This window comes from Mastacembelus armatus, chromosome 6 (assembly GCF_900324485.2).
Source record: "Mastacembelus armatus chromosome 6, fMasArm1.2, whole genome shotgun sequence".
Taxonomy (NCBI): domain Eukaryota; kingdom Metazoa; phylum Chordata; class Actinopteri; order Synbranchiformes; family Mastacembelidae; genus Mastacembelus; species Mastacembelus armatus.
This window is the reverse complement of record NC_046638.1, coordinates 11,781,218-11,806,811: the sequence shown is the minus strand read 5'-3', so window position 1 is coordinate 11,806,811 and position 25,594 is coordinate 11,781,218. Positions and strand designations below refer to the sequence as shown.

The 25,594-nt window shown below is 38.7% G+C and overlaps 3 protein-coding genes across 6 annotated transcripts; all 3 read left to right on the top strand.

Moving 5' to 3' along the window:
• The first annotated feature begins 836 nt into the window (after positions 1-836).
• On the top strand, positions 837-14,945 carry LOC113133293 (anoctamin-2-like). Its single transcript, XM_026312010.1, has 28 exons — positions 837-900; positions 3,530-3,699; positions 3,872-4,171; positions 5,089-5,184; positions 5,433-5,605; positions 5,934-5,988; positions 6,130-6,181; positions 6,335-6,390; positions 6,524-6,571; positions 7,115-7,179; positions 7,456-7,590; positions 7,704-7,864; positions 8,794-8,876; positions 9,151-9,162; positions 9,483-9,557; positions 9,688-9,744; positions 10,271-10,345; positions 10,445-10,646; positions 10,981-11,092; positions 11,179-11,236; positions 11,347-11,447; positions 11,554-11,717; positions 11,809-11,961; positions 12,195-12,247; positions 12,818-12,996; positions 13,243-13,348; positions 13,658-14,189; positions 14,308-14,945. The coding sequence occupies exons 2-28, from the start codon at positions 3,553-3,555 to the stop codon at positions 14,943-14,945; spliced, it is 3,888 nt and encodes a 1,295-aa protein (XP_026167795.1). The 5' UTR covers positions 837-900; positions 3,530-3,552.
• A 1,116-nt stretch (positions 14,946-16,061) lies between these two features.
• cers3b (ceramide synthase 3b) lies at positions 16,062-21,406 on the top strand. Of its 3 annotated transcripts, none has more exons than XM_026312043.1 (11): positions 16,062-16,252; positions 17,589-17,776; positions 17,999-18,116; positions 18,577-18,695; positions 18,787-18,844; positions 19,170-19,220; positions 19,317-19,409; positions 19,544-19,672; positions 20,577-20,683; positions 20,769-20,922; positions 21,034-21,406. In XM_026312043.1, the coding sequence occupies exons 2-11, from the start codon at positions 17,604-17,606 to the stop codon at positions 21,151-21,153; spliced, it is 1,122 nt and encodes a 373-aa protein (XP_026167828.1). In that variant the 5' UTR covers positions 16,062-16,252; positions 17,589-17,603; the 3' UTR covers positions 21,154-21,406. The 3 variants fall into 3 exon arrangements, with proteins under 3 accessions (XP_026167828.1, XP_026167827.1, XP_026167825.1); XM_026312042.1 differs by lacking the exon at positions 16,062-16,252 and adding an exon at positions 16,311-16,490; XM_026312040.1 differs by lacking the exon at positions 16,062-16,252 and adding an exon at positions 16,798-16,821.
• Positions 21,407-22,529: 1,123 nt separating this feature from the next.
• cfap161 (cilia and flagella associated protein 161) lies at positions 22,530-25,040 on the top strand. Of its 2 annotated transcripts, none has more exons than XM_026312045.1 (8): positions 22,530-22,665; positions 22,922-23,011; positions 23,103-23,320; positions 23,430-23,511; positions 23,717-23,752; positions 23,893-24,015; positions 24,155-24,228; positions 24,436-25,040. In XM_026312045.1, exons 1-8 carry the CDS (start codon positions 22,594-22,596, stop codon positions 24,617-24,619), a joined length of 879 nt encoding a protein of 292 aa, XP_026167830.1. In that variant the 5' UTR covers positions 22,530-22,593; the 3' UTR covers positions 24,620-25,040. The 2 variants fall into 2 exon arrangements, with proteins under 2 accessions (XP_026167830.1, XP_026167831.1); XM_026312046.1 differs by having other exon boundaries at positions 24,415-24,564.
• The last annotated feature ends 554 nt before the right edge of the window (positions 25,041-25,594 follow it).

Sequence of the window (25,594 nt, the reverse complement as noted above, 5' to 3'; positions counted from 1 at the left end):
GCGCAAAGAAAGTTTATCAATATTGAATTAATCTATCACATTTTAGTCAAGTATACAAAACATACAAAAATACTAGTGGTAAAATGTAGTAGTATAATTATTCAAATTTTAAATAAATTTGAAATACTTGAACTTTACTTGCGTTTCATGCTACTTATACTTCAAACCCATAACAGTTCAGATTAAGATTTCACATACTAAATGAATTAATGTTAATGAATATGTTGCCCTGGTATAGATTGATTTTTTTTTTTTTAACAATATATAAAGTAGTTCAGTGGCTCACATGCTGACAATGTACACAATGTGTACTTAATCTAGCAGTCTAGAAATAATATATTATGGGAGGGTACTTCTCTGCATTATGGGGACTTTTATTTTGGAAACTTTACATATATTGTACATATAATGCATATATTTTATTTAAGTGACATTTTCAATCCAAGGACTTTGTTTTTTATTTTTATTTATTTAGAAAGGTTAAAGTGGTTTATGTTTCCATTTCTCTTTCATGTCATTCTAATGAAATGCTTGTGCTTTTACTGCTGCTTATTATACCATTTCAATAAGAGCCTGGTAACTTTTGTTAGTGTAATTATTTTATTGCTTGCATGACTGCAGGAGGAAGGCGAAGGTTTAGTTTCCAACCTTGTCACCTGTAAGCTGTTACACACACACACACACACACACACACTTGGCAGCAGTAGCTTAATATCCATCACACCTTCCTCCCCTCCCATGTGGAACGGTCAGGGAATTAGCCGCCCTGTGCTCGCGCGTGTTAAGCCAGGGGTTCCGGGGGCGCGCGCGGATTGTCCACCATCTCAGCAGCTCTCCAGCTCTGCACCTTCCGCTTCTTATCAGCCGTCTACGTAGACAAGTGAATCTCCACGAATACTGGTGAGTCTTTTTTTTTTTTTTTTTTTTTTAACTGGTCTTTGGTGTGACATGAAATAAAAACCGGTAGACTTGACCTTCCTCACTTTTACTCTCATTTATGTTCTCTGCTGTTGTTCTGACAGCATCTTTTTGCACTTTGGGACTCATTTTATTTGAACTGTAGCTGTTAGAGTGTACTGCTCCATAAACAGAGCTTAATAATAAAATTTGAGCTTATTATTTTAAACCACTGGTGACAGCAGTGATGTGTGCAAAAGTGCTGTTTTTTTTTCATCCGGTCATCTGCGTACACTCAACTGTTGCTTTTAATTAAACTGATATTTGTCGAATAACCTGCCAGGGGATTACTTTACAAAATTGGAACGTGTTTGTTTGTTGCTTTATTTATTTATTTATATTTTGCCTAATAAAAACGAAAGTTTACAGACAGGTTTACTTCTAAAAGCACGAGGTCTCTTCACAAAAGTTCAAACTGAAATATTCGCGTGTGCTCGTTTAAAAACCTACTGGTGGGCTAGTGTTTCCAGCTATGGCGTTAGAAAAAAAAAAAAAAAGCAAGCAGCTGTTAAAATTAGCGATGTGTAATCTGCTGTATTCCAGAAGAGAGAGAGAGTATTAGACCGCTCCCCTGCTGCACTCTGCTCGGTTAATGTTAGTGTGAGGGTGCAGCTGACTTTCCAGACCCTGCTGTTGAGATGTCAGCAAGCTTACAGACGTCTAAGCCCCACGTTGAGACGCTTTCGCTCATTCTTCTTGTGCCTACTTCACAGTGAACAGAAAAATTATTATCGAGAGTCATAGGTAATAACAACAACAACAATAATGATGATGATGCATAACAGTCACATACAATAATAACAAGAAAATCAAACAAAATCTATACACCCTCATATTAGACCTCTATGTTGGGATTTTGGAAAATTACCATATAAGCGCATAAATTATTCCATATAAACTCCTAACCCTAATAAATTAAAATCAGTGGTGTCTTTCCTTGCATGTGACCACACTGTAGAATATGTTGTTGACAGAGAAGAGAAAATAGTAAGAGCCTGAAAAAACGTTCAGCAAAACAGGATGGCCTGTCACTGGTGTTTTGGTTGTTGCCTAATTAAAGTGCCTCCTAAGTGCATGTGCATATTGACTCACAGAAGATGGAAGAATATCAGCCACTGAGGAAAAGGTATCATGGGTAATCAGCTAATATGGCATACTTGGAACATGTGGTAGCAACATTTAAGATAAACAATCTCAGATCCAAAAACAATCACAATAGCATTGGTGAAATATAACTAAATATAAAACCCATCAATAATAGTGTCCTTCAAATCAAGCACTTTAGTTTGATTAGTCTGTTCTACAGTAATAAGCATGGATGGACTACTGAGGCCCTGGGGCCAGAAGGAGTTCCTAGACTAGAGAATTATGTAGGGACGGTTAGCCTTGGTAGATTGACTTTTCATTTGTTGGACAAAAACAAAAGCCACACAAAAAAGAAAAAATAGATGCAAAGTGACTAAAAAAGACACTAAACAAGTAATAAAAGGTTCTGAAAATGGACACAAATGAGCTAAAAACAGATGTAAAACAACAGAGACAACACAAGCTGATTACACATCAAGGGGTTGCTCAATGTGTGATTCTTATTCCTGTAGAGACGGGCGCCTTTTGCACATCTGTGCCCAGGGGCCCATCCGTGCATGTTTACAAGAGCTCTATAACATGTGTTGATGGAGGTCAGGTAGCCATCTCTTTAATTTTGGAGAGTCACTTGTCAAAAGTTTGGGTACCTGTACAAAATGCCACTCTGTACTGATGGATTAGACCACCCAAAGAGAGCTGAGATAAGGATTGGTTTTTTTGTCTTTTTTTGTGACCCTAAACAGGAATAGGTGATGGATAGTGGAAAGACTCATCAGACTTTACCCTATAATCCTAAGATCTATGCATGCTGTTATCATTATTATCTTATTTGTTCTTTCTCAACCTGATTAACAGCTCAGAAACTGAATTACAAACATAAAGAAGATTGGTTGTCAGTTTGTGCACATGCACTTAAAAATGTATCTCATTTTATGTCTATTACAGGTGCATGGATGTCTGAGGATACACATGTGGTTCTAGTACAGACCTAACGACTCACTTGTCTCTTAAAATTTCATTCTTTATTTCCAAAGAATGAGCCCAGTGACAAAATTACCCAAACACATTGTAAATTTTTCTGCTTGGATTGCAGGGTGAGCTTAATCTGAGTCTACAGCTCCAGTTGGATAAAAAAGAGAAAAGGTGGCTTAACTTTGGCTTAGATTTGATCTGTCAGTGTTATTTTTCACGCATGACAAGTGAGAATACAATCAAACAAGAATTACTCTGCAGTGCATACTTCTGGCTTGACATGCCTACACATTAAATAACTGGTAAATGACTCTTCAAAATTAAGAAGAAGAAGTACTTTATTAATCCCCAAGGGGAAATTCAGTTGTTACAGCAGTTATTAAATTTGAGATGAAAGAAAACCTGTTAAAAAATATTGTATTTTAATGCATTTCAACTATGAATTACAATGATAACTTCTGCCAAGTTATCCAACTTCTGAACGCTAAACGCCTGTTTATCTTTTCATGTACAGAGGGATGAAACGCAAAAGAATGTATGCTTATGACCACAGAAATGAGTGAGTCATCGTCCATTCACTCCCTTAAGCTTGTTTCATTGGCCCGTTCACTGTCTGGGCTTGGGCTCGATGTCATCAACGGAGGTCCCATCAACCCCCCTGGCGAAAACGAGCTGCCTCCCCCGGTATGGTCTCCTCTGAATATAAACATCCTCTGGCTTTAACATCCTGTGGCACACACATAAATCTTTGTCATGCTATTACTTTACATTATTACATTATTCTCTAAATTCTCAACTAATAACCCTCATCACTCATCTCATTAATTGTGTGTGTGTGTGTGTGTTTGTTTGTTAGGAATCCGGCATTGATCTAGGCCCTGGGCTTTATTTCTCTGATGGCAAGAGAAAAGTGGACTATGTCCTGTGTTACAAATACAAAAAAAGACATGCATCAAGGGCTCACCTTTCCCTTGCATCCAATGGGAGTATACCAATACCAATACCGGGCCTATGGGAAGTAGAGTCTGGGGAGGCAAGTGCACCTGCAGGAGATGCAGAGGAGCCAAAGCTCTCTGAGGAGGAAAAGGCTTTAATGAGGGAGGAGTTTGAGGCAGGACTACTGGAAGCTGGACTACAGATAGAGCGTGACAAAGAGGTGTGTATCTGACTTTACAATGGTTTAATAATTATAATAGTTTTTTTTTTTTTTTGTATCTGTTACACACTCCTACACATTTATGGGTCAACACAAGGCATCACAAATGCTGAGGTTGGATGGCTGCCAAACTGGTTGAGGATAAGACTCTACTTGTCCCTTTAAGCAGTAGGAAATGACTGCACTGTAACTAAAGACAAAACTTATTAATTTCAGTGGTATAGTATAAGATAGGATAATGTGATTATAAGAATGACAAGAAGGATGTTTTTTGTCAAGCGGTATAAAGTATTTGCAAGTGTTTTTTTTTAGAGTTAGAAGAATGTGCTCAGTGTGTACTATATTAGTGTGCATCTGCCTGCCAATGGCCAAATGTGATTAGGGGAATATTTCAGAAGCACAACAGGATTTGTAAATGAGTTAAGGATTCATTTGAATATAGAGAATTGTGGATCAGGGATTGAATATGTTGCTTGTGTAAGTTACAAATTGAGTGAGTCTACACTAGTTTTCCTCTATAAACTGCAAATACATTTTTACAATCTTTTCACAAGGTTAAAACTGATAATTTGCTGTGGTGGCTTTTGCGTACTTATCACAACAGTTAATTGCGCTCACTTGACATACTCTGCAGGATTGGGTGTTCTCAGCTTGAAAGATTGGGATTTCCTACAGAACAGTGATAACACAAAGTCGCATACTTACAGGTTTAGAGAAATTTAATATGGCTGCCTCAGGACAGGCAGAAACAAAGAGATAAAAAGGAGACAGTAGTACTTTGATAGCAACTTTAAAACCTACTTTTGTAGTCGTTATCCAAATTTCACATAATTTCACACAGCTGTTGATGTGATGAAGTAATGTATATAGCATTTATTTCATTCACACTTTTTATTCATGTGTATATTTATGTGTAGAGGTCAAATGGCTTAAGGTTTATCCGGCTACACATCCCATGGCCGATTCTCAGCCGAGAAGCAGAGCTTCAGAAGATCAAAGTTCCTGTGAAAAAGGTCAGCAGTTTGACACAGTGCTTTTCACACTTGATATACAAGATTTAAAAAAGATTTTGACCATTTGCCAATGATGAATTTAGCTGTACATTACAACCCTATTTGATGAGGAGTTTTATGTATGTCAGAGATGTAGGATGGGCTATGAATACTAATAGGATAGATACATGTAGTATAGTAAATATAACATACAGATTGTTTGACATATAAGATCTAAATCATTTTTGGTGTATGTCTTTATGGAGCAGAAGTGTGAGTTGCGGAAAAGGACGGGCATTGCTGGGACATGGGATGCCTTTGTGACCAAAGTCAACACACCGTTTCAACCAGACGTCCCTGACTTTGACATCCAGAGAGACTCACAGACATGCATCCGCCTCAAAACCCTTAAACACCCTTTTATCAGAGACAAGCTCCACCTGTGAGTGCCTGCTCTGTTACACTCACTTTAGGAGTTGTCCTTGGCTAGGGGCACATGCACTTTAGTCATGGTTAGTGATTTACCTAACACCCTAATATCTAAATCACCTGCAGGCTTTGAGCTTTTATCATCCTTATCGTAACATTGTGAAGCTCTCACATAAATTGAACTTTTATTGGTCACACCACTAAAATGAAAATTTTATAAGCCATGTACTGCAAACAAAGAGAAATTAGTGGCTAAAGGTGCAGATTTGAACATTAATTCATAACTTTGGTCTGTTGTTAATACTCACATTTGCTCTGCGACTTCTTGTCATTTACTGCAGATATGACATCAGGTCAACAGAGACTGTATTTGACAATGCCACACGCAGCAGAATTGTGAGTTCAAAAACAAGTATTCATAAATATTCTATAATATTTTCAATGAAATTTTTTGCCAGTTGCTGAATATATTCTGTATTTTTTTTCATATGTATTTGAGCTTGCGTTCCATTTGTACCTTGCTATGTTGTTGTTTAGGTGACTGAGATTATTTCACGCACTACCTGCAGACAAACTTGCCAAACTACTGGTGAGATCAACCTTCTGCTGTTTTATTTTCCTTTTTCATACCATTCTATGCATAATATTACTCAAAGTTTGGGTTATCTGTGTCCATATGCCACTAGTCACAAAACTGACTGTGCCAGTAGGATTGTTTTACACTTGCTTTCTGTATCATAAGGCATCAACTCATTATTGGCTCGGGGTGTCTATGACTCTGCCTTCCCTCTGCATGATGTGAGTATAAGAAAAATAGCAACTAAAGTTAAACCATTATAATAATAATAGAAAAAAAGAATATTATTCCTACCCTTATCTTTAACTGTGGCAAAAATGATACACTATAAAGTAGTAAAGACCTTTGTTTTAGGGGTCGTTCACGAGGAGAGGACAGAAAGATCAGCGAAATGACAGACAGGTGGGTTTGACAAATGTGACTGACAAACTCTTTTCAAACAAGCCTGCCACATTTACTGGAATCATAGGGGATAATAGCATTTGTGTGTTGTGAGGTGGGAAAAGACTACATTATTAAAAACCTAAATATTGTTTTGCTTCTGTCACACAACTGAAACACAAGTTTTTTTAGAAGCTTTAGCTGGTCTCACAACTGTGATCAGTTGGCATACATTATTTTGTAGAGTCTTGTGGTATAGGATTCATTATATCAGGTAATTAATTTTTTTACAACCAGAAACTAGACACTAGAATTTTTTGTTTGGGTGGTTGAAAGCTTGGTACATTTTGTTCAGATATAAGTGTAATTTGCTGAAGTCATTCAGTAAGTGATGATGCTTTTGAATTGTTGATGTAAAACATTTTACTGTGTGCAGTGAAAATCAATAATCCAAAGATAATTTGTTTGGTTTAAAAACATTGAAGAGAAACCACCTGCCTTTGTCTTGGGTAATGAATCATTAACTAGTTATTTACTTTTGCTATGTGCTTGAATGTCCTTCAGACCCTCCATGAAGAATGGGCCAACTATGGAGTCATGCATAAATACCAACCTGTGGACCTGATCAGGTAAATAAAAACAAAAAATAAAAACCAAGCAATAGCTTGAGACTGCACATGTGTGTGCAAGTGCAAGATGGAACAAATTTGATTTTGTTGTTTGTTGAAATGTTAAGATTAATATTAGATTAATAGTTTCTTATGCATAAAGTTAACACTCAGGGTATGCCTAAACCTAATAAACTGATACACAGAGGAACATGACAGTAGTTAGTAACCTTTGTACCCTTTAAATTTTTAGATATTCCTTGAGGCAGTTAGTTGATACATTGTCTATTTGAACAGGAAATACTTCGGCGAACAGATTGGGTTGTATTTTGCCTGGCTTGGTGTTTATACTCAGCTCCTCATCCCTCCCTCTGTACTGGGCATCATTGTCTTCCTGTATGGCATATTTACTGTGGATGCCAATGTGCCAAGGTAAGCAGATACAGAGTATTATTCATCAAATATACATTGTATTATCACTGTACATGTGATTACATTAATCTTGTTGTGTTGGTTTTTTTTTTCTTTACACATTTATATTCCAGCCAGGAGACATGTGATGACAGCCTGAACTTTACCATGTGTCCGCTGTGTGATGGAGTGTGTGACTACTGGCGTCTCAGTACAGTGTGCTCACTGGCCCGGGCTTCGTACCTGTTTGACAATGGAGCCACTGTCCTCTTTGCTATTTTCATGTCTCTGTGGGGTAATTATATATTCTCATACATTTCCTGATAGTGATACAGCAAGAATAGGATTTCTCAACAAACCAGCCCCTGCACACTGACAGAAGGAGTGACATTTTGGTCACATATGTATTCTTTATTTATTTAACCAGGACTGACATGTTGACATAGGCAACTTGCTCATATGTGAGCACTGATCAAGATAAGATAGCAGAATGAAAAAAAAAACAATTCTTTGAAGTGGTAATGGTAGTTCTACTACTGGAAACAATACTGAATACAAATGAATCCTGTATGCAGTTATTAACGCAAAAAGCAGTCTCGGCTGGTATTAATTTATTAGTCTGTTAATTATGTAACATTATGAAAATTGTTGCTTATCTTTTGGCGAAAGATGACAAATTTATAGCATCAGTATACCAGATGCTTGGGTACTGGGTTTGGTTCAGTGATTGAAGTGCACTGACACAAAGTGCTCTGGTAACAGTATCGGTGTAACTCTGAGTCTTTTTATACGGTATATGAATGTCAAGCTGCTAACTGGCATGTAATTCTACTGTTCATCTTTGAGATGACAGTGAACCTACAGTAGGTATCCTACAATAAATGCGGATTAGGGATTTTGTTATATCTATTTACATGTAATTTTCTGTTAGACTTTCCAAACGTTTTATGTATTTAAATAATTTTTAATCAGTAGTGAACCACAAAAAATGTCTCTGTTAATAATGGCAGCGTTGCTCCACATTTAGTAAGCTCTGAGTACACATTGCACAAGGACAGAGAGGACAGCTGCTGCACCAGCAATGCCTCCCTTTTCTGTCTCTCTCTAAAACATACTGTACCTTTTAAGACTTTCTTGAGCAGTCAAGCAATGTTTAAAATGACATGAATTTTATTAGTAATACTAGTGATCTTTAATATTCCTTGTGTGTGTATTATCTTGTAGCTGCCTGGTTCCTTGAGCATTGGAAAAGGCGACAGATGTATTTGAAACATGCATGGGACCTTACGAGCTTGGAGGATGAGGAGGTATTAAAATAGATTCAAGAATACTGTGCAATGAACACACATGCAGACATGGCCACCCTGTGTATACATGCATAAACACAGCTCTTTACCCTATAATGGGCTGTAATGGGATTGGTCTTAAAGCAGTGCACTTGAAGGATAAGATGACACAGCAGGGTCACAGCATAAAGACTCCCAGCCTAACACATTTTTGTCTCTGTTTCTGTCTTTTCTTATCTTTCTCTTTCTGTTTCTCTCTATCTCTCTCTTTCATTTATTTCTCTGCTGACTAAAGGAACGAGTCCAGGTGGGCGAGCTTGTGTGTATTGTATTATACTGTAGTGTAGCCAGATTGAAGTCAGAAGTGAAGCAGACATTTTTAAAACAAAATGTATTTGTATTTATAGCAGTGTTAGTAAAATAAAAAATTAGAAATGCAACTTTTATGTAGTTTATAATAATATGCTTTGGATTGTTTGCTTTTATGTCTTAAGGTTAATTGAGATTTCTGAAACTATTACTGGTGAGGCCACTATGGTAGCTCAAACAACATTATAAGGGTGATATATTTATCACTTTGTGATGCAGTCCCATGTATTTTAACACCTGTGTGTTGGTCCATTGCAGGAAGAGCTGAGGCCTGAATATGAAGAAGCTCTACAGGAAAAAAAAGCTAAGATGAAAACACAGTCAAAGACAAAGGTATCATACATGAGGGTGTTTTTTGTGTGTTTTAGATATAAGTTTATTATGTGCAACACAGTGTTAGTTAAATTGACTTTATTTAAGTGCAAATTTTTCTCACAGTGTCTGTGTGTTCACTCTGCTGTAGTTGATTCAAGATGGAGATGGTGTTGATGGAGAAACAGACCAGATGCTGGCCTCCCAGGTACCACTACACTGCTCTGTGTCATAGAACATTACATGGACAAAGTTGCTGAGGGTAGAAGACAGGGCTTTTACACTGAGGTGATTTAAACGTGCTACATTTTGGTTGCTGTCGGATAATCTCATCCGTTTAATTACACTACATCAAGTGAAGGCAAACACACTGTTGCTATGCAAGCAGATCTTGCAGCTCATCTTCAGCCTGAGTTTTTCATTTTTACAGTGTTTATTTGTGTTTATATAAGTACATGAAGAGGATACCCCCCTCACCTACTGTGGGTGGTTGAGTCCAAAGCTGCTTACCTGCCCCAGATTAGCCCAGATTACTGAGTCAGATGAAGAAAGGGAGGGGATTTCTGTCCCCTTAGATGGCAAACATATACCTGCCAGACAAAAAACATAATGTGCATGTGCAGAACATGCGTTCAGCATTACTCTGCATTACATACTGTGTTATTCACTAAAGCATACACTAAGGTGTGTGTGTGTTTTGGTGTTCTGAAGTTATATGCATTTTTGCTTGACAGAGAGAGCCAGAGTCTCTAGACATTGAGGATCACCTGTCTGGTTATCTCATCAATGTGTCAACCTTACTGTTGCTGGTACTGCACTCTGTTCATATTCTCACTTCAAACCTCTGTCTGTTTTCCGTTGATCCCTTTTTTAATCTTATAATGCTTATAATGCAAAAATGTTTTCAGATCCTCGTGACCTTCTCGGCAGTGTTTGGGGTTGCAGTTTACCGTATCTGCATGCTAAGTGTGTGGTCAATGAACCCTGATCCTGAAGCCAAGGCCAGCGTGAGGATGACCGTCACTACCACAGGGATCATCCTCAACATGTTGGTTGTTTTGGTGCTAGAAGAGGTCTATGGAGCAATTGCTGTGTGGCTGACTGAACTAGGTATTTTTGTTTTACAAAGAAAAGCGTTAAATAAAGAAACCTTGACAAATTACTGTGTAAGCTGAATCTGATGTCAAACTGCAGACAAAATTTAGCAACATATACCTAATATACCTAACTAAATAGAACAGTGGCTGCAGATAGTAAGGGTAAAAAGTGTGAGTGCCAGAGGCAGTGGCTATAAATGATTTTTGTTTATGCTGCTTTAATAGAAAACTACAGACACAAAGCTGCTATTTGTGACAAAGACATGGAGAGTCCTGCTCGGGCTGAGCACTGAACACTAGTTATGTTATTGTTGTATACAGCAAGTGTTATGTCTCCCTTCTAACAGAACTTCCTAAGACTAAGGAGGAGTTTGAAGAGAAGCTGATCTTCAAATCTTTCTTTCTCAAATCCATGAACGCCTTTGCACCTATTTTCTACGTGGCCTTCTTCAAGGGCAGGTGTGTATGTTTTAGAAAGTCTTCACTTACTTCTCGCCATTTCTTGTCTTTATTGCTTCTCATGACTTGCTCCTCTTGGCTTACAGGTTTGCTGGGCGGCCTGGCGATTATTTTTACGTCTTTGAGGACTATCGCATGGAGGAGGTAGGTTCAGATACACAATACAGATTATTTTTTATGTGCATGCATATATATAGCATATGTTTATCTGTCTTTTGAGTGAATGCATGTTTTTTTTTTTTTTTTTTCAATAGTGTGCTCCGCCAGGCTGCCTCATCGAGCTTTGCATCCAGCTCAGCATGATCATGCTGGGAAAGCAACTCATCCAAAACAATGTGTTTGAGATTCTTATACCGTACGTTTTTTTCTTTTTTCTTTTTAATACTCCTGAAGATGTTACAGTTTCTGCGAAACTGCTTCTTTTTTGCTAGGGCTTTATCCTCTGCCATTTATTCTTTCAGTAAGCTGAAAAAAATGTATAGAACAATGCAGGAACAACAAGGAATGAGGAGAGCAGCAGAATATGAGGGGAATGAAACAGAAGAGAAGAGACCAAAACAGCAATTTGACAAAGATTTCACCCTTGAACCCTTTGAAGGTGTCAGCCCAGAATACATGGAAATGAGTGAGTCTCATTCTTCTTTTGGCTGTCTTTCACTGCTGTAATTGCTCAAAGTATTTTTTTAATCTGTGCATGTCTATCTAAATATTCACAGTGATCCAGTATGGGTTTGTGTCTCTGTTTGTGGCCTCTTTCCCACTGGCGCCAGCATTCGCTCTGCTCAACAATGTCATTGAGATTCGCCTTGACGCTGCAAAATTTGTCACAGAGATCCGACGGCCCGATGCTGTGAGGTGTAAAGACATAGGTACAGATCACACATGAGAGCATGTCCTCTCTGTTAGCCTCTGTGTGAATGTGACATAAGCTATCCTGGAACTTTTAATCACCTTTCTTTCCCTTTACTCCACACCGCCCCTTAATATTTTTGTCTCTTTGTCTCCTTGTCCATTGTTTTCCTTTATACAACTACAAATGCACCCATGGACGCACACACTCCCTTTCCCACTTTCTTTCTTTTCGTACACATGCTGTCTCTAGGGATTTGGTACAACATTCTCGATGGAATCAGCAAGTTCTCTGTCATTACCAATGTAAGTGTGTGAGTGTACATGTGCTGTGTCTACTATGCCCATGATTACTGGCTAAGAAAGTCTTACTAAAATGCATAAAATTTAGGTCTTGAACACTGAACATTTGATCATTTAAACCCCATACGTGTAACATCTTTCAAGAGCTCAGCATGCCCCCTAAGGAATGCAAGACTCAACAACACAGTAATCAGTAGCCTCAGGGATACTGTATAATAAAATAATCCTACATGTCAAAAATAAATGATAAAATCTCAGGAGAACATGTATCACATTTAAATAGATGTTGAATTATATCAGTAATTCTATATAAATATCCAAAAACAAAAATCCGCCCTGATATTTTTTAGTTTGGTCTCTCAGTAGTACATCTGCACCACAGCAGAGATGGACGGAATTTACACAAAATAATAATGTATTTGTATTAGGTATTACTACTGAAATTAAGTTATGATATTTTACCATGTACAGGTCAAAGCAGCTCACAATCATTTAATATGCAAGTTATACTTGGTGTATGATGCTGTGTGATACTATAGTATTGTCAATTCCACTCCTTGTTTATCTCCTCAGGCATTTGTCATCTCCTTCACGTCAGAGTTTGTTCCACGAATGGTTTACCAGTACATCTACAGTGTAAATGGTACCATGAATGGCTACACAGAGCACTCACTGTCCTACTTTAATGTCAGCAACTTCCCACCAGGCAGTGCACCCAACACCACGCTGATCACTGGAGTGTCCATGTGCAGGTGAGAGTGACTCTCTTAACCTTGACCTACCTGGATCCTCCTGTAAATCCTTGAGCCAGGCAGCTTAATTCTTACTTTAACTTGTCTGGAGTCTCCTGAAACTCTAAAATGTGACACGTAGCAGGGATTTACAAAGAAAAGTCTTTCTAAGAATGACTTCATTTTCTTTCTGCCAGTTAACCTATTACACATTAGTTTATACTGATCTAGGTTCCTTCTTGCTAATATTCCCACTCTGTTTTACAGGTATAAGGACTACAGAGACCCACCATGGGCACCAGATGCATACACCTTCTCTAAACAGTACTGGTCTGTCCTGGCAGCAAAACTGGCCTTTGTAATATTCTTCCAGGTATGAAGAAGATATTTACAATTGTGGATTTCTACAGTGGTTTTAGGCCAGGCTTGTTTTTTTTTTTAGCTTATTTAGGTCATATCACCCTGATACCAATCAGCTAGAGGAATGCATGCCTGTAGATTAGTGCAGTGGCTCCCAAGTGTGTACCATATTTCGCAAAATCCACTGAACTCTTGAACTCTTTTTACTCTAGTTATACAAAAATATGATGAATTATCAAGTAATGTCAGTGGTGGTTAATAAGTATTGTTTCTAAGTAATTTTATACTGCAAGAAATGAAAATTGCTTATTTTTCCCTACAGAACCTTGCAATGTTCCTCAGCATGTTGGTTGCCTGGATGATTCCTGATATACCACAGTCTCTGCGGGAACAGCTGAAGAAAGAGAGCATGATGCTGATGGAGTTTCTGCTGAATCACGACCAAGAAGCACGTGCCAAATCTCAATCCCTAAACCCCTCGACCCCCTGCTTCCCCACCAACATAGACATTGTGGTGGAAGCGCCACCAGAAGAACAACAGGAGCAGCAAGAAGTTGAGATCAGCTTGGATGAACCTAGAAAGACCAGTGATAGTGATTCGGAGGTCGGAGAGTCATTTACAGAAGTTGAAGGAAATGGAAAGGAACAGGGAGGAGGTATAGAAGAAGATAAGGGTGGACAGGTAGAAATAGAAGAAATGGAAAAAGATGGAGAAATAAATAAAGAGGATGAAAAGATGTCTAATGAGCCAGAGGGAGAAGAGAAAGAAGAAGAAGGACAAAGAAATGAAGAAGTAAATGATGAGAAGTTTAGTGTTGATCTTGACGCCTTCATGCATGAACTGGGCCTGTTAGGTGAGCGGGGAAAACTTTATCATTCTCTATCTATTCTCTTAGATCGGCTCTCCATTTTTACGTTGAAGTGTGTTTGTCTTGTGTCTTGTGAATAATTCTTCAATTTCTTGTTATGTAGAGGAGGAACCATCCTCAAGCACAACTAAAGATGCAGAGCTTCCCCACTCAGGCTCAAACCAGAGCTACCAGAAAGAGCAGGAACTTTCATCTCATTCATCATCTAAAAGAGGCTCAATCCAGAGTCTGAAGAGGTGCAGAGCAGAAACTACAAATTCTGAAATTGAGACAAGACTCTTCTCACTAATTGCTCCTCCTCCCAGAGAGCCAGCCACAAGGGCAAAGACTCGCTGCTCCACCCTGCCTTCCCGCCACAGAGGGGCCGAGGCTTGTTACAGCTTGCCACGGCCCAGCCACTCCACCAGCCTCACAAGGCTCCAGCAATCAGCCTCATCCGGCCCGCTACCTCCTCTGGACACACTGGTGTCACCTTCATCTCCGCATCCCACACAGTCCCCATCAGCCAGTCTTGAGTCCCCACAGCCCAAAACCTCCATTGAACTATTCATGCTGAAAGGCCCTCCACACCAGCAGCCACGATCTCGGGGCAAAGCCAGGTGCTCCACTCTGCCTCTACGACAAAGAGCTCCCAATCCTGAAGAGCATTCGTCCAAGCCTAGTCATTCGACCAGTTTTACAAAGCTGGGAGACCACATCCCCCCTTCCCCCAGTGAACTAAAACGCAACACACCAGTATGAGGAGAGCTGGAAGGCAAGGGAAAGAGACAGTGGGCAGCAGAGGGAGGGGGAGTACTATCCAGATTAGCCTCTCCTGCATGTGCCTGGACCTTACCCCTCTGTCTGTCCTCCCTGTCTGCCTGCATAATACCTGGGGTCTGAAACAAGACCATCCAGATCAACTGTACCTCCTTTTTATCCTGTTAATCTTCACACAGATGTTTATACTGATCAGTGGTTTAAGGCTGATCCTGACAAGGGGAATGCAGGACAAAGCAGAGAGACTGCTGAAAGTCTCCTGGCAATGCCCAAAGAAAACACCACTTTAACTCTGTCTGTTCTATTGTGCGTGTATTCTTTTTTTGTTTGTCTTTGCCCAAAGCCACAGCTTAACAGCCACTGCTCTTCTGTTATTTTCAGTCCCATATGCAGCAGTGCTGCCTTGTAGACCAGAGGATGATGAAAATATATACACCACAGCAAGTATCCAGAGTTACGCTCGTAGAGCTCCTCTTTATTTTTAGAGGTTTTGATATATAAAAATGTAAAATTATAATAAAAGATTACATATTTTTGATATTTGTTTTTCCTTCTCTCTCTCAAGGTCATGGGCTGGATCTGTTGCATTTCACTCTTCTTAGTTTTGCCTTATAGGACTTTGGATAATTAAAGGAAAGGAGAAAATGTAAAAAAGACTAAATGCAGATAAGGTTAACAACTCATCTATAGCATATGAGAGGTTATGTCAAGTCACTGCCATTATTCAGAGGTAGCAAGCTGAGTAACATGACACCCATAACATGTCTCTAACTAGGAGATGGCCTATTGTGTTGACTCTGTTGCCCCCCACAGGTGTGTGGTGAAACACAGTTTTCTATGTATTAATATGGATGCTCACTGATGTTGATTTTTTGCTCCACATTCTATAAATCTGTTTAAAAATTACACACACACAGTTTAATTTGCTTGACATTAGCACAAGCAACTGTTTTCGCATATTGATGTTTCAATCCCTCTCTGTTTGTGTGTGAAAGTTCCTTTTTTTCCTCTATCCATGATGTGGCTCCTCCTCCCCTGGCCCACTAGTGAATGGGCCCTTTGTGGGGGCTTCCCAGCATTCCAAGGGAATTCATACAGGTGAGAGTATGCAAACAGTCCCACACTTAGACGACAACTGCAGCTTACAACTGAATACTGAAAATACAAAATGCTGTAAGGGCTGCTAGAGGTTTCCAGTGCTGAGCTAAGTCAAAGGGCATGCTGCAGTTAGAAGGGTGTGATCACAAGAGCTGACAGTGGGAGGGAAGGATCGCATTCTTTCTAACCAGGTGAGTGACCACACGCATGCTCGAAAATCAGCATGCTTAATGTCTGCTGTCTCACACACATTGAGCTACATCGTAGAGCTAAGGGAAGGCTTTAATTCATGAGTAAATATTTGCCCTCTTTTTCAACTTTTTACACTGGCTATGAAGAAGGGCTCCACAATAGCCAAAAGAGGGAATATATAACTAAGTGGGCTGTTATCTTATATGCAGTATATTACTCACAGTGGGCATACTGAAGGTGAGTGTGTATACATAACCATGTACTTGTATTCTCTGAACTGGCTTGCAACAAAGGATATAGTTGCTCAGATATTTGTAGACAGAAAATGGAAGTTTTCCTTTCAGGTGGAGGGTTGAGGCTACTTGGGTTTCACATTATATTTTACTTAAGTTTCACTGGGCTTTGTCGCACACATTTTTTCTGTCTACCCTCTGCCTCAGCTTCACTTTCATCTGTTGGAACTTGTTAACACAACGTTGCCTGCAGGTATGTATGCTCGATTTCTTGTGCTGACTTATTAACTAACATTGAGGTTCAGGGACACATGAATATGACCTACACTGTCTTAGTGAGTAAATCGGGGAATCACTGCAAATATTTTATGTTTGTGTTTTATGTTTAGACAGACAGTCTATTCAAAGTAAGTAGTCAAATAACATGTTTTTATCTATAGTGTCATGAGCAGAGTCCACAAGACAAAGGACTTATCTTTAATCTTTACCTACTTGACTTGCTCCTCACCCTTCTTTATCTTTCTTGCCCTTTGAAATCAACTGGAGTTCTCCATCTCTAAATTACGCACGTCCTCCATGACTGCATTTTCACTGAGCCGTTACAGAGTAGTGGGTGTTTAGGAGAAAGTTTTGTGGCCACAACAAAAGCTTGGCATTTCAATTCAAGATAAAAATAGCAGTTTATTTTGGCAGTAAACCCAGATGGGCCAGAGCCTTAGCTGCTTCAGCATTCCAGCCTGGAGATTTTGTGTATTTCTTTGAAAACTGGTTTGATTGCTACAGAACTGCACACTGCTTAGGCTATTTAGAAATTAGTTTATGCAGTAGTTAGTATTACATTAGTTCTTGTACACCCAAGTAAAAAATCTACTCATAGATATAAGAAAAGGCACTTGTTTGAGATGGGAATGAAGATTTTTCAATAAAAGTTCTTTTATATATTGTAGGTCAACTAATAGAACAATAATCCTGGAAACAAGTGCCCTTATCCCTACAAATTTCTAATACTGCAACTAATTATTTCTCTAATTGTGCAGTTTTATATTAGTAAAAGTAGAAGTTTTGCAATGTAGTTGTCAAACAGAATATTTTGTTTTGTCAGGTGTTTTCAAGCATCATGTTGCAGACCATCAGTGAGTGGCTGTGGTGGGAGCATCTGTGGCTGCCAGTAAACGTCTCCTGGTCTGATCTGGAGGACAGAGAAGGTCGTGTCTACGCCAAAGCCTCTCAACTTTATGGTGCTCTGCCCTGTGCCCTCTGCCTGCTTTTAGTCAGATACCTGTTTGAGAGGTGAGTGCAGTATGTACGTAAATAAGTGGGCCCATGTTGAAGTGAGCTTAGCAATGCAATCATTGGTTTCAGAGTTTGGGGATTATGTTGCACAAGCATTGTTACGGAACTGCAAAGAATCAGCCCACTTTTGTTGTTTTGAGAAGAAATAGGCAAAGCTGTACTGTGCCATATGTGTTATAAAAAATGATATATACTTTTTTCTTGTGTGTTCTGTTGTAGGTACCTGGCAACACCACTGGCTGATGTTTGGGGAATCAGGGATAGGGTACGTCTGACAGCAGAACCAAACCCCATCCTAGAAAAATACTTCTGCAGTCAAGGTCGGGTTCTATCACAGGTATGTCAAACTTTACTAGAAAACAAAGCTAGTTCTTGGTCTCCATATATCATTTTGTATGAATTTTGCAAGTATTAAGCTGTCCACTTTTCAAGGAATGTGTTTAATTAATGCAACCCTGATCTGATAAAAATCAAAAAACAAAACAAAACAAAAAAAAATCAAGGATTACAAGAGGATTACTTTGTGGGGATTCTGTGTTTTATGTACCAAGGTCACTCAGGAACTATGAATAAGCTGAGTTAATAAGTTAATATAAGTACTGGTAAAGTACATCTGCTGTTGTGGATATTTTCAGGCATTCTGAGTCACTGTTACTGAAATTAGCTGCACAGTAAATTATTCTATTTGCATCAAACATTGGTCATCAACAGAAAGTAAACCCTAGTGCTGGTGTTTAACGTTGTGCATGCAACTGTGGAAAGAGTGTAACGCCCGGATCATTTTACTTTTGTCCCAGGCTGATGTGAGGGCTCTGTGTAAGAAGACCAGCTGGCCTGAAAGAAGAGTTCAAGTCTGGTTCAGGAGGAGGAGGAACCAAGAGCGACCAGGACTTAGGAAGAGGTTCTGTGAGGCCAGGTATGTGCGTTTCTGTGTGATTTTACACTGATCTGAGAACATCTGTGTATGTGTTACTGTATGTTATATTGTTGTTTTCATCTGTCAACAGCTGGAGATGTGTGTTTTATTTATTTGCATTTGTCGGTGGAGTCCTAGCTCTACATGATGTAAGTAGTTTTAGCCTTTACATATGTTTTATCATAAACGTTTTCTATTACAGGATTTCACCCTTGTGTGATACAATTTTTCCATTGTACTAATTACCTTACTTGCTTTCTTTGCTCCTTAGTTTGTCTTTTTCATCCTACCTCTATCCCACTGCCTCCCAATTTGGGGGTTACTTGAAAATCCTTGTTGCTCTACCCATCTCATATGTCTAGATGTATCCAGGTTTTTCTTCTAACAGAAAACATAGGCTTATTGTCCAACATACGCCCTTGTAATGGCCATGCTCCAACCACCCTTAAACTCCTTTCACCTTGTTTTCTCTAGAAACCTTGGTTTTATAACCTGAAGGAAGTTTGGGCTGGCTTCCCTAAACAGGTACATGTTTTGTCATTGCAATGCCATTGCCATTGGATGGTTTATCACAATATGTGTTATGTTCAACATATGTATGGATGATATGTGTTCATGCAGTCCATGCTACCATCTCAATACTGGTATTACCTATTGGAAATGGGCTTCTACCTTTCTCTGCTCCTCAGCCTCACGTTTGATGTGAAACGGAAAGTAAGTGTACAGCTTCATAAAGTCAGTATGCATCTGTTCAATTGACTTTTTCAAATATTATTTACCAATTTCATTATTTTTAGCACAGCCTATGATGGACATCTTGATATCATATGCATGTTAACTATGCACAGGACTTCAAGGAGCAGGTGATTCATCATATAGCCACACTGACTCTTCTGAGTTTCTCCTGGATTTCAAACTACATCCGTATCGGCACACTTGTTATGGCAATCCATGACTCATCTGACATACTACTAGAGGTCAGCGCCAATCTATGTGGTACATGTAAACTGGTTTAATACTTTTTATATTAAATTTTTATAGTTCTGCATAAACAAACAGACATAAAAAAATAAAATATAAAATTTATACAAGAGGGTTTTGGGTTGGAGACCACAGCCAATCATTGGACTTTCTGTGTAAAGTTTGTATGTTCTCTGTTCACATGGACTTTGGATGCCTCCCACAGTCCAAAGACATGCAGGTTAGCTTAATTTGTGTCTCTGAATTGCCTGTAGTGTGAAAATGAGTATGAGGTTTTGTTTGTGTCTGTGTGTCAGCATTGAGATTAACTGGCAATCTGTGTACCCTGCCTTTTGCCCAATATCAGCTAAGATTGGCTCCAGTACCTCTTTAGGATAAGGTGTATAGATAATTGATAGATGGATGGAAACATACACATATCACTTTTCTCTATGTAGTCCTGACCTACATCTACTGCCTTTCTCACGTAGTTAGTTCCCACCATGATATAATAATGGCTAAAATGGGTGGTGAGGTGGTTAGCACTGTTGTCTCGCACCAAGAAGGTTAAGGATCTGAATCCTGTTTGACCGTGGTGCCTTTCTGTGTGGGGTTTGCGCATTCTCCCCGTCTCTGTGTGGGTTTTTAGTCCAAAGACTTGCATGGCCAATTTTTATTTTACAGCAAATGTAATGTCATCATTTATATAAACATTTTCTTGAAAAAGAGATGTTAGTTAATGTAGAGTTGAAATAAAACCCCTCAGGACTGCTGATAATTTTTCTGCATTAGCATCCTTTATATGGGGAATTACTGGAGATTGTTATATCAATAGAAATGATGCCTGCTGTGAAATGCTGTGAACTATTACTTCAAAACAAAGAACTGAAGCTGCTACTTTTTCCTGTTTTTAACTTACAGGGTGCAAAGGTATTTAATTATGCCAAGTGGCACCAGACTGCTAACACCATGTTTGTCGTGTTCACGGTTGTCTTTATGGTGACAAGACTTGTTATTTTCCCTTTTTGGTAAGTGTGAAAAAAGAAAGGATGCAGCATGATGATGATGACCTCACAAGAATCTAAAAATATTATCTCTACATATCTTCAACAGGCTAATCCACTGTACATGGGTGTACCCCTTGGACCAGTTTGCCCCCTTCTTTGGCTACTATTTCTTCAACATAATGCTGTTGGTTCTACAGGTACTCCACCTCTACTGGGCTGTTCTCATTTCACGAATGGTGTTCAAGTTTATCTTCAGCAAGGTATGTTTGAGAGTGGTTTTATGTGTATATTTATAAATGTAAGTTAAAAAAATGTATGAAAACTGGTTAGTTCACCTTCATTTCCTACCTTTTTTTATGTTCATCCTCCAGCTGGAAGGTGACGATAGGAGCGATGAAGAGGAGGATGACAGTGACTCACCAAAGGAGGAAAACCACAAATTGAATCACACGAACGGTTCTGGAGTTAGAGGCCGGGCCAATGGCCACTGACATAGAGAAAGCAAAAACCCACAAAGGAAAATGGGCAGCAGACACATGGACAGATTCAGTCTGGATTGCGTCTGTGAGAAACTAATTGCATACAAAAGAGTAAATATACATAAGTAAAGAATATCCTGTGATGGATGACACGTAGACTGATGACGCATAGACTGAAGCTGCATCGTTTCTGGAATTAACTGAATTCTGAACTTTTAGCAATATATAATCATATTCTATTCCTAATTAAAACTAGAAAGAAAAAGTGTTAATTTTTTGTGTGCTATTGAGGGTAATCATGATGATAATGACAATAACATCAAACTTCAATATGTGTATTTGGTGGAGAATATCATTGCAATACTGAAGCACTACAGGAAAATTTCTAATGAAACTGATTTATGTTGTGGGCTTTCTGCTGTTGTGAGAAGCAGTGATGGAAAAAAAACAGGTATTGTTAAGTAGCCTACTGTATAGGTAGGCCTACAATTTTTAGGTGCACTGTGAGTCACGATGAGAAGAACATCTGTGTTTGGATAATGGAATATGACAGACTGAAGGGTTTCCTTCTGTATTAATAATGTAACCATCTCTTCCATTGATCTGCACAGAACTGATTCTCAAAAAAACCCCCAAAAAAACACGGAACAAAGTATGTATCATATTGGGTCAATATGGAACAGGTCTTTTAGTTTCTAATTACATGATGACTCTGTATTATGTGGCAGAGGAAGAACCTCAAAATCAAATTTGTACTATGAGTATTTCCAGTGCTACTCAAACAGGCTACCTTTACCTGCACCTCACCACGCTACATGAAACACAGTTTTAATGTGGGAAACAGATCCTGATGGGGGAACACAATTTGACACGACACTGTATGCACCAACATAAGAGTTGTCCAAAGCCCTGCTCGGATTTTCATGAGACCTAGAGAGCTCCTGGAATATTGAAAAAAACAATCTCTCTGGGCTTTTACTTATAAAAGAGCATTATGCACTGTGGTATTGATATTGTTTACTACAAGTAAATACTACTTAAGTAAAAGATTCCTATACTTTTACCACCAGCTTAAATATTTTAAATATTACTGTTACTATCTACAAAAAAATGAAATGTTGTGGAATAAACACGCAAATGAATGTAACAGTGTCCTATATATACAGTTCGGGCATTTGTAACTTCTCGCCCTATTTGACAAGGACTCGAACTCGAAACTTTCTTGCTGTAAAACCACAGTGATATCGACCGCAGCGCCGTGTTTCCTCAATATATTATGATCACATGTGCAATATCAGCGCGCCATCTCGCGACAATCAGCGAGAGTGCCTCAGGTGGTTGCCATAGTGCTCACCATGGAAACCAGCACACAGGCCATGCCTACAATGTTGCAAGGGTCAGTCACCAAACAAAGTTAGCTCGTTTACTGTCGGGTTAGCACAAATATCTAGAATGGCCCATGTGAGAACTTATCGTACACACGTGAAAACCGGAAACTGGAACGAGGACTTGTGCTTAGAAGAGGTTTGTTTTCAAATGAAAATTTACCTTTTATTTAGCTAGCGTTAAATGAATGTGAAGACCCCAGTTATCGGCTAATCTTAGTTATCGTTAACTCATCAATCTTATTTAACGTTATGGTCCTAATTTTGTTACGATGACAAAGTTGTAGTTAAACATAAGTTAAATTGTTTCCACATGCTTCACCTATAGAAAGGCCAACTTTGTCCTTCTCGTGCATAAAGGCTGAAAAAATCATGTACATGAATGTTTTTTCTAGGATGCAAAGAAGGAGTATCTTGAGAAAAAAGCAAGGGGTGAGCTTACTGCCCAGAAAGTGGACTTCCTCAAACAGAACATTTTGAGACCGGTACATTGAATTATTCATTAATTAAGCCCATTATTAGCAGCGATAATTTCACAATGATGATGGTGAAGATAATTTTTGTCCATGTATGTAGGTGGAACTTTCTGTGACAAAGGATGGTGGATTGCATTTTGGTGATGTTGTGATGTTGGTGAACATGGGAAGTGAAAACAGAGAGTGCAGCGCGGTATGCATTAATGCAGACACTAACAGTTTGACAAAGATTCCATCACCTGGCATTAAAGCCCCATGTGAAATCAGTGCTGGAAAAGTAATTCAGCCTTGCATACGCACTGCCTTCATCATTACCAGGTACCACACTCAAACTACTTAACTCAACCTAAAAGCACAGCAACATACATCTCAACAGACATGGTAATGTTCCCAAATGTATAACTTTATACTGCTTGTGTGACTATAGTGTAGATGGGAGTCCTGAAGGATCAACTCTGCTTTTTGAGCAAAGTTTTGCACTGAAAACAACTAGTGACTTTGCCATGGGAGTAAGTGAACTTGCGTACACATATGCACACGCATATATAACACATATATAAATCTAATAGACTATAATCTGTGGAATAATGTATTTCTATCCCTCAGAATCATTATTAGAGATTTCCAGGTCAAGTAACCTGAATATTATGTTACAATTCTATTTTTATTATATCACTTTGTGTTTCTAATTTTTATCTTGCTTTCTGTCTTCAGCTTTACTTGACAAGTGACCTGCGAACTTTTCAAAAGGTATATCAAGTTTTAATGTTTAGTGAAAACCATTAAAGTCAACGTGACTTACTTGCACACTTGAACACTCAATGCAGTAGTTATATTTGTCACTTTCACTAGCTCTTCTACCATTTCTTGTTTTGTTGTGACTTTTGAAGTGTGCAAAGAAGTCCCGCCTTCAGGAAGTAAACGTGGTTGATGGTGTTTCCTTTCTCTCATGGTGGAAAATAGTCCACTTTGACCCTCAGGAGAGGCTTGAATATGAGGGTCACCCTGTTCCTGTAAGTCTTTCCTGCACCTTTACTATTTTCTGTTGTCAACGTCTGTAACTGGACACATGATAGAGCTTGCTTTACTTCACTTCACCTCTGTTTTGTTCAGGATTTTTAAACAACCACCAACTGACTTTTGTTTTGACAGGCTAATGTGAAAGTACTGGTCGTGCACTGCAAGACAAACCAGGCTCTTGCTGTTCTTGGTGATCAAGTCCTTTGGTATTTTCCATTTTCATTTTTTAATCCCCCAAACAAAGGGGAATATGCAGCTGTGGTAAATGCAATGTAAGGACTTTTGTTTTGTGTTGTTCTCATATGGCCAAAACATGACTGATGTCACTGTGGAGGTCCACTGAAAAGTAATAACCAAGTATGAACTATTGCATATGCACTGTTGTTCTGTAGGTAACAGTTATCTGTCTGCAGGACGACTTATGGCAAAGAATATGAGGTGACAGCTCATACCTTCTTGGATTCTCACAAAGCTGAACGGAACAACAACCACTGGGTACTGTGTACCTCTGACCCTGCGGGGGATGGGCTTATGCTTCTAAACCGCACAGAGCCAGCAGCTAACAGCAAGGAGCTCACACAGGCAAACCCAGACTAAATGTAAACCAATTCACTCTGATGTTGTAATGTACAAGTAACTCAGAGAGCTATCACAACATTAACAATACTTTAACATTTTTAAATAAAGGTTGTTTGTTTTTTTTTCTTCTGGGGTCACTGATTTTTTTGTGTCTTTTACAAATAGATTCCAGTCTGGACTCCAACCAGGGTGTCAAGGTTATATGATACATACACAAACGAACCAGTAGGTTCTGTAGAAAGAAGCATTTGATATGTTTCTTCACATTCTTTTATTGTTTAATAACATAGAAAGCAAAATGTGATATTGGACAGTAGGGTGATTGGACCAGCTGGGATCAATGGAATGCTCTGTCATCAAAAGATCAATGATGAAAAAATGGTCCTGACCAGATAGTTAATGCAGTTTACTATGCTAAAAACATAAAAGTCAAATTCATAAGCACTAATATATAATATATACTTTTAGACAATTTTAACAAATTTGAGATCAGTCGACATCTGACTTACTCTCTGTACTTGCACTACTGTGAAGTTTTAGTATATTTCACAGTTCTGTGGTTTGCGTGTCACGGGGAGACATGTTTGTTGTTTTGATGCTTGTGGTCACACTGCTCTTTCTCACTTAGGTCTTCTACTGATGATGTGGTTAAACAACTCTCACAAGGTAAGGAAAAAATGTAAACTTTAATATTATATTTTTCTGTAACTGACACTTATGGTCACAGCGGCTGGTGTTTAGCAACAGTCACAGCCACACTTTAATGTGCAAATTATATTTAATGTGTATAAAAAGCCCATTTAAGTATCATTGGCAGCACATTATATTATTATAAATGCGCTACTATTTCATATAATTATAATATAGCTGTCAGATATGAATTTGCTTACTCTGCTGAAATTAAGACAGCATGACTGTTTGCTGATTTTTCATTTGACACTTATTCACATTCCCATGGAAAACATGTAAGTGTTGTCCCATATAACCTGCATG

What these genes read in the sequence shown, in the direction of transcription:
- cers3b (XM_026312040.1), top strand. Translation starts at nt 16,798, where the DNA reads ATGAATATGACCTACACTGTCTTA. An exon ending in ATATGACCTACACTGTCTTA is followed by an intron (nt 16,822 to 17,588) that starts GTGAGTAAATCG and finishes TTGTTTTGTCAG; the next exon opens with GTGTTTTCAAGCATCATGTT. An exon ending in CATCTGACATACTACTAGAG is followed by an intron (nt 19,673 to 20,576) that starts GTCAGCGCCAAT and finishes TTTAACTTACAG; the next exon opens with GGTGCAAAGGTATTTAATTA.
- LOC113133293 (XM_026312010.1), top strand. Translation starts at nt 3,553, where the DNA reads ATGCTTATGACCACAGAAATGAGTGAGTCATCGTCCATTCACTCCCTT. An exon ending in ATCAGAGACAAGCTCCACCT is followed by an intron (nt 5,606 to 5,933) that starts GTGAGTGCCTGC and finishes CATTTACTGCAG; the next exon opens with ATATGACATCAGGTCAACAG. An exon ending in TATTTTCATGTCTCTGTGGG is followed by an intron (nt 7,865 to 8,793) that starts GTAATTATATAT and finishes ATTATCTTGTAG; the next exon opens with CTGCCTGGTTCCTTGAGCAT.
- cfap161 (XM_026312045.1), top strand. Translation starts at nt 22,594, where the DNA reads ATGGCCCATGTGAGAACTTATCGTACACACGTGAAAACCGGAAACTGG. An exon ending in AGGACTTGTGCTTAGAAGAG is followed by an intron (nt 22,666 to 22,921) that starts GTTTGTTTTCAA and finishes TGTTTTTTCTAG; the next exon opens with GATGCAAAGAAGGAGTATCT. An exon ending in ATGAGGGTCACCCTGTTCCT is followed by an intron (nt 24,016 to 24,154) that starts GTAAGTCTTTCC and finishes TTGTTTTGACAG; the next exon opens with GCTAATGTGAAAGTACTGGT.